General features: G+C 40.2%; 1 protein-coding gene across 1 annotated transcript; it reads left to right on the forward strand.

The window, feature by feature from the left end:
- Positions 1–1,019: 1,019 nt before the first annotated feature.
- gdf5 (growth differentiation factor 5) lies at positions 1,020–6,574 on the forward strand. Its single transcript, XM_065279398.2, has 2 exons — positions 1,020–1,888; positions 4,704–6,574. The coding sequence occupies exons 1-2, from the start codon at positions 1,204–1,206 to the stop codon at positions 5,573–5,575; spliced, it is 1,557 nt and encodes a 518-aa protein (XP_065135470.2). The 5' UTR covers positions 1,020–1,203; the 3' UTR covers positions 5,576–6,574.
- The last annotated feature ends 319 nt before the right edge of the window (positions 6,575–6,893 follow it).

Genomic DNA, 6,893 nt, shown 5'->3' on the forward strand with positions numbered 1-6,893 from the left:
CCAGATTTAACATCCCATAAAAGGAAAACCGCTTAGACCAATTAAATGATGTGGCAACCAAATTTCAAATCAATTCACCTCATTTGATCAATAAACGTCACAAACTAAATACTGATATTATCTATTTTGGAATAATTGGTTATGATTGGTCAATTAATTTTTTTTTTATCAAATATTTGTGTGTGATGACTGCTGCGGTCTCACAAAACAGTTTTTCTCAAACTAGGCAATTGTTGGAAGAGAGTTTAAAAAAAGAAAATGCAATCTGACCAAGTCATTTACATTACTGCATATTGCAGACCCTTTTATCCAAAGCAATCTATACGTATGCATGTTCCTTGGGAACCGAACGTATTTAAATACATATACAGCAATAGATTTCAAGCAATAAATCTAAACTTATTGTTTTATAATGTTTGTCAGTGTTGACTAAAATCAGTGGTGTAGTGCACTTCTATATTTGATGACATGGGGTATACCCACTTCTGCTTAAAAAAAATGGGGGCATTTTAGTGGACCACACCACTAAATTAAACTCATGTTTAATTAGAGTTTGCTACATACAACTGAATGCATGCAGGTTAAGTTTGCATTTCAAATCTGACCCTTGGCTTATACAGGAGCCTAACCAGTGCTTTATTTTGGTGACCTAATGCAAAGGCTTTGGGTTTTATGTACTCAGTGAGTCATGCCTTAAGAAGAAATATTGCACTTCAATAAATCCGGACAGCATGACATCAGAGAGTAATTAAGCCAGTTTGCGTTGGAATTCCGTCTCCAATTCCTGCGCTCAGGTTTGCGCACAATTCAAGCACCTGCACACTTCTGTGTGTGCGTGTGTTATTTTCACTGGACGATGTTCAAACTCCGAGAGGGAGAGAGAGAGAGGCAGAGAGAGGGAACATTACGCCATCCTTCCCTCTTGGAAAAAGTGGGATTTAAACAAGTCTCTTACAAGATATCAAGCAGAACTTCAAGGAGAGCCAATTGCGCTTTTCTGCATGTTAGATGTAGAGCACTCTTGGATCTCCGACATCAAGCGAACCGGATCACTATGGTTCTGAAGAACGAGTCTCATAGGAATGCTTTGGACAGAATAATTGATCAGACGTTTCCAAATCTTAATCTCTACCTCTCTAAATCCGTTCATGGTAGAGCTTTTGGTCATTTCTTCATCACCAAAGCTCACGGGAAGATCAGAGGATGAAAGTTCTGACTAGTTTCCCTCTTTTACTTGGCTGTTGGACTCTTTTACACCTGGACTTGATCTCGCAGGCGCTCTCGCTCACCGGAGTGGCGGCGACGCAACGCACCGGTCACCGACGCACCGGGGCGGACAAACCCAATCCAAGCGTTTTACGGTTAACGGTGGCGCGCAACGGCACGGCGCTCGGAAAGCCCGTTGACAACGCGAAGATATCTCGCATCAGGGCCGAGTCACCTCTGATGAAAGTTACATCGGACACAAATGCACAAAGAGCCCGCGCCACTGTACCTGTTGACTTAGGGCGCAGGGAGGCCGTGCGCTCTTGGGTACCCAAGGATGCGACGCGCGCTGCATCCGGCGCGCAATCCTCTTCTATCATCCCACACCAAGCAGGACACAATAAAGGAAATGGAGTTTCTAATCCCAAACCTGCCGAGATAAGGGCAGGTGTGTCCAAAACCGGGGTGCTGAAAGGCATGGCGCCGCCACCACCAGCCCCGCTCAAAGCGAAAGGGACAATAAAACTGGAAGAGCTTGTGGAACCAAAGCACCCACAGGTTACGGCGCATGACTACATGCTGTCCCTGTACTGGACACTGACCAGTGGAGAGGTCAATACTAGTCTCCTGCACGAGGCTGGTGTGGCCAATACCGTCACCAGCTTTGTTGACAGAGGACAAGGTGCGGTATTAATATTTCTTCTGTTATTGTCATTACATTTCTAAATGTATTAGCACCAACAAGAGTAAAGGACACTCTTTAAAATAAAGGTGCTTCACGGTGCCATAAAAGAACCATTTTGGTTGAATGGTTTTATAATGTTTCAGAAAATGTTGATTGTGGTAAAAAAGGCTGTTTAGATTATAAAAATGTATAAAAGAAATGGTTCTTCTAACTGAATGGTTCTTTGAGGAACCAAAAATGGTTCTTCTATAGCATCACTGTGAGGAACATTTCAAGCACCTTTATTTTTAAGAGTGCATAAAGTTCAGCACTTTGAACCTCATTCAAACCTTCAAAAATCATCACAGGATGAACCTTATGAAGCTACCCAGCAAGCAAAAACCATGATGCCTACCCACTTCTTCCTTGTTTTAGGCAAAATTGCTTGCTGGGTAGTTAAAGGGATAGTTCACCCAAAAATGAATATTTTGTCATCATTTACTCACTCTCATGTTGTTACAAACCTGTATCAATTTCTTTGTTTAGATGAACATAAAGGAAGATATTTTAAAGGAATGATTGTAACCAAACCGCTCAAAAGCCCCATTGACTTCCATAGTAGGATAAGAGAATACTATGGAAGTCAATGGGGCTTCTGATCAGTTTGGTTACTATTCATCCCTTCTCCACAGTGTTCAGTGCTGTGATATAGACAAAGGCTGAATGCTCTGAATAATCTTAAATATAAGTTTTATTTACTTTTTGGTGACTGCATAATTCCTATACAACCCATTTGTGTTCTTTCATAGTTTCGCTGACTTTACTATTATTACAAAATGTGGAAAATAACAGTAGTAAAGCATGTATAGGTGTGCCCAGACATTTGACTACTGTGTATATATGTAAAAGGGGAAATGTATATTTTAGATGTTTGACTGGTCACTATTTCACCAAGTTTTTCCACCATTTCTGCAGTCCACCTAAATAGCCCAACAGTGTGATAAATGGATTTTAAATATACATAAATACTCCACATATAGTCTTTGGATTAACATGAAGTCGTAAAATAACACGCATAACGATCATAGAAAAATTAAAGAAGTAGTTTAGATGAAATATAGCGTGTCGTAGTGCAGGACTGCTTAAAATGTCACATCATCTACCCCATTTAAAGTCTACTGCATTTACGCTAAATTGCCCCTTCGTATTTATACAATTGAGATGTATTTGGAAAACTTGTTGCTCTTGCTCGGTAAGGCACGACACACTTGCAAATCGACACAACTTTCTATCCGGGTCTGTAAACCAAACCGACTGTGTCAGTATGCATCTGGCGTAAGACGTTTGATGGGCCACTAAAACAGAGAAAATAAACTCCTGGGCAGGTTACAAGTCAGTAGCCTGTTTTATTTCTGTTTTAAAAATCTTTAAGGTACTTACATGGTGTTTTTTGGAGCTCTTTTGAAAAACAAACACGGGTATAGAAAGACGTTTTTGCAAAATGCATCTTGTGTTTGTGTAAGTTTCCTGCACATCCAGTGACACACATGCACACGCACACATACTAATCAATTGCACTCTCTCTGCCCTCACCATTCAGTTCAAACTGTCTTTTTCAGGCTGTGTTAGTGAAAGCCATATGTCACGGTGGTAGGCCCACTGGTAAATAGCTGCAGGTTGATAATAACACTGTGTTTACAGTATGTTGTGGTCTCCAGGCCCAAGTCGTCTGGTTTTAATAGACATTTGAAAGCAAACTGTTCTTGGATAAAATGAAACGTTTGATTTTTACAATGCACTGCTTTCATATTACATTGCATGCAGAGAACGCGTGCACACACATGCACACACACACAAATTGTGTGATCTGTGATTATGGAAAAGCTTAGCTGTGCCTTTCTCAGAAATGTAATTGACAATTTTACCCAGTCCACTTTTCCACTACATTAAAGGGGACATTTCACAATGCTTTTTCTAAGATGTTAAATAATTCTTTGGTGACTATTTGTGTGTTTTAGCCTAAAATACCATATAGATAATTTATTATGACATTTTAAAATTCCCACTTTGTAGGTGTGAGCAAAAATGTGCCGTTTTTTGTGTGTCCTGTTAAATGCAAATGAGATGATGAAAAGCAAACACTGATCACCATAATCTCCATTATGGTGATCAGTGTTTGCTTGTCATTGAAACTTAATTGTGCTGTCAAATATTCTCTCTCTCTCTCTCTCTCTCTCTCTCTCTCTCTCTCTCTCTCTCTCTCTCTCTCTCTCTCTCTCTCTCTCTCTCCCTCTCTCTCTCTCTGCAGTGCCATGGTTGGATATAGTTGCAGATTAAGCGGTGGTATTATTATAATAAGATCCCCTTCTGACATCAAAAGGGAGCCACATTTCAATTACCTATTTTTTTCAAATGCTTGCAGAGAATGGTTTACCAAAACTAAGTTACTGGGTTGATCTTTTTCATATTGTCTAGGTTGATAGAAGCACTGGGGACCCAATTATAGCACTTAAACATGGAAAAAGTCAGATTTTCATGATATGTCCACTTTAAAGTACTGTGTCGGTACCATGGTTTAGTTGTACTATTAATTGGGAATACAGTGATACTGAATGATTACCATATTTACCATGGTATTTATTTATATAGCACACCAAGGTGTTTCGAAGAATACCTTTGTATTACTATGGTACAAGCAAACAACACTGATCACGGTGCATGTCCAAAAAGCCATGGTACAACTACAACACTGTTTGTACAAGTGAAAAAAAGTAAAAATGTATTTTAGACTCTAGTGTTATTCTTGTTGACCTTTAATCTTTAATCTTTGCAGATGACCGTGTGACCCAGCTAAGACGTCAGAGATACCTCTTCAACATCAGCTCTATGGAAAAGGAGGGTCTGTTGAACGCAGAGCTACGCATCCTCAGAAAGAAACACATGGACTCCCATAAAGCCACGTTTAGTTCACCTCAGAGTTCGGTTACTTTGAAATTATACACCTGTGCGACAAGCAAGCAGAAGTCCACTTTGATCGATTCTCAGCAAATCAATCCACAAAGCGCACCTTTCTGGGATGTGTTTGACATTTGGAAAGTGTTCAAGAACTTTAGAAACACCCCTCAACTTTGCTTTGAGCTCGAGGCGGAATATAAAGGGCGGCTGCTCGACTTGACGTTACTCGGTCTGGGTCGCATGAGCAGACTTACGAAGGAGAAGGCCTTTTTCGTGACGTTTGGACGTACAAAAAAGCGAGAGCTCTTTTACAATGAGATCAAAGCCCGTTCGGGTCACGACAACAAGACGGTCTACGAGTACCTGTTCACCCAGCGGCGGATGCGTCGAGCGCCGCTGCCGCGCGTGAACAAAAAACCACCCAAGAACCCCAAACAGCGCTGTAACCGGAAGCAACTACACGTCAACTTCAAGGACATGGGCTGGGATGACTGGATCATCGCTCCCCTGGAGTACGAGGCCTTCCACTGTGACGGCCTTTGTGATTTTCCCATCCGTTCACATTTGGAGCCCACAAATCACGCCATCATCCAGACCCTCATGAACTCCATGGATCCTCGGTCTACACCTCCGACCTGCTGCGTCCCGACCAGACTGAGTCCCATCAGCATTCTGTACATCGACTCGGCCAATAACGTAGTGTATAAGCAGTACGAGGACATGGTCGTGGAGAGCTGTGGCTGCAGGTAGCAGGTTTGCGGACATTTACATTCCTCATGGGCATTTCAAGCTCTTGGGACTTCAGAAACAAAGATTCACAGAAGGCATTGAAGTAGCTTCATTTGCCTGTTGATCGGTTTCGTTTTGAAATATACCCTATGAGCTTTCACACAGCATTCGAGTCTGGATTCTTATAGAAAAGAAACAAACACTGTTGCATTTTTATTTTCTTGTTTACACAAACCTGTGTCGATGCACCAATGCATCGTTCCCTTAATACATTCAGATTCAGTTGAGCACTCTTCTACTAATGGCAAACGTTCATTTCGGCTTGTAGCTGTTTTATATTTGTGGACATTTGTTCAATATGTGCTGCACAGCTCAGGATATTCACTCGTGAAAAGTTCGGCCCTACACGTTCTGCTGCTGCCCACAGCCGATCCCCATCGTCATGACATCATCATCGTCTTCCTGGGAATACGAAGTAGTTAGTCATATGAAATTTATGGCTCAGGTGATTGACTGGCCATTGCCCACGACCCAAGAAATGCCATACAAGAGGTTTCTACTGGTGAAAATACACCACTACACAACATTAGAGACGTTCAAAGTTTAATTACTTTGCAGTGTTTTACAAATATTTAAAATATATATTTTAAAAAGTTTTCTATTAGATATGTCGTTATTGTCTTTATTGAAATAAACTGTCATGAAGTTCAATGTTAATATTTCTGTTAATATGTTGTTCAAGGTTCAAGTAAATCTGACGCGGTCTGTGAAATCCAGGGTCTCATAATCTAATGATGAAATTATCCAGACAGCAGACGACTTCGTGGATGCTGACTTTGGCCCGGAGTCGACTGCTGTCTGGGTAGGAGCATCAAAGTCGATTTCACTCATTGATTTCAATCTTTGACATGACCTTACTCAGTCAATATTAAACATATCAAGATTATATTTTCACAGAATGTCTTTTACCTGATTTTATGTAGAAAACCGAGCAGGGTCACAAATGTTAATATTCCTTTTTTTTTTAAATAAAAAATGTTGCTGTTGCTTTTTCGATGCTTTACCTATAGGGATTATGGGTAGTGGGCATCTGTATTTTTTGTTATTGTAATGTAAACCCTTTTGAAACATTTAAAATGAATTCAGAAGGATGTAAAGATCAACAATTACATTTGAACATGACATTTAAAAGAGTGAATTTAATTCAGCAGCCATATCATGGATATTTTGATGATGTCTGCCACTGTCAACCATAACTAGTTTGTAAATAAATAAAGTTTTAAACAATTCTCTTATTAAAATATTTTCACAATGTTGGCAAATTTTCATATTAAACAAA

The sequence above is a fragment of the Paramisgurnus dabryanus genome, chromosome 7 (assembly GCF_030506205.2).
Source record: "Paramisgurnus dabryanus chromosome 7, PD_genome_1.1, whole genome shotgun sequence".
Lineage (NCBI taxonomy): Eukaryota > Metazoa > Chordata > Actinopteri > Cypriniformes > Cobitidae > Paramisgurnus > Paramisgurnus dabryanus.

What these genes read in the sequence shown, in the direction of transcription:
- gdf5 (XM_065279398.2), top strand. Translation starts at nt 1,204, where the DNA reads ATGAAAGTTCTGACTAGTTTCCCTCTTTTACTTGGCTGTTGGACTCTT. An exon ending in CTTTGTTGACAGAGGACAAG is followed by an intron (nt 1,889 to 4,703) that starts GTGCGGTATTAA and finishes TAATCTTTGCAG; the next exon opens with ATGACCGTGTGACCCAGCTA.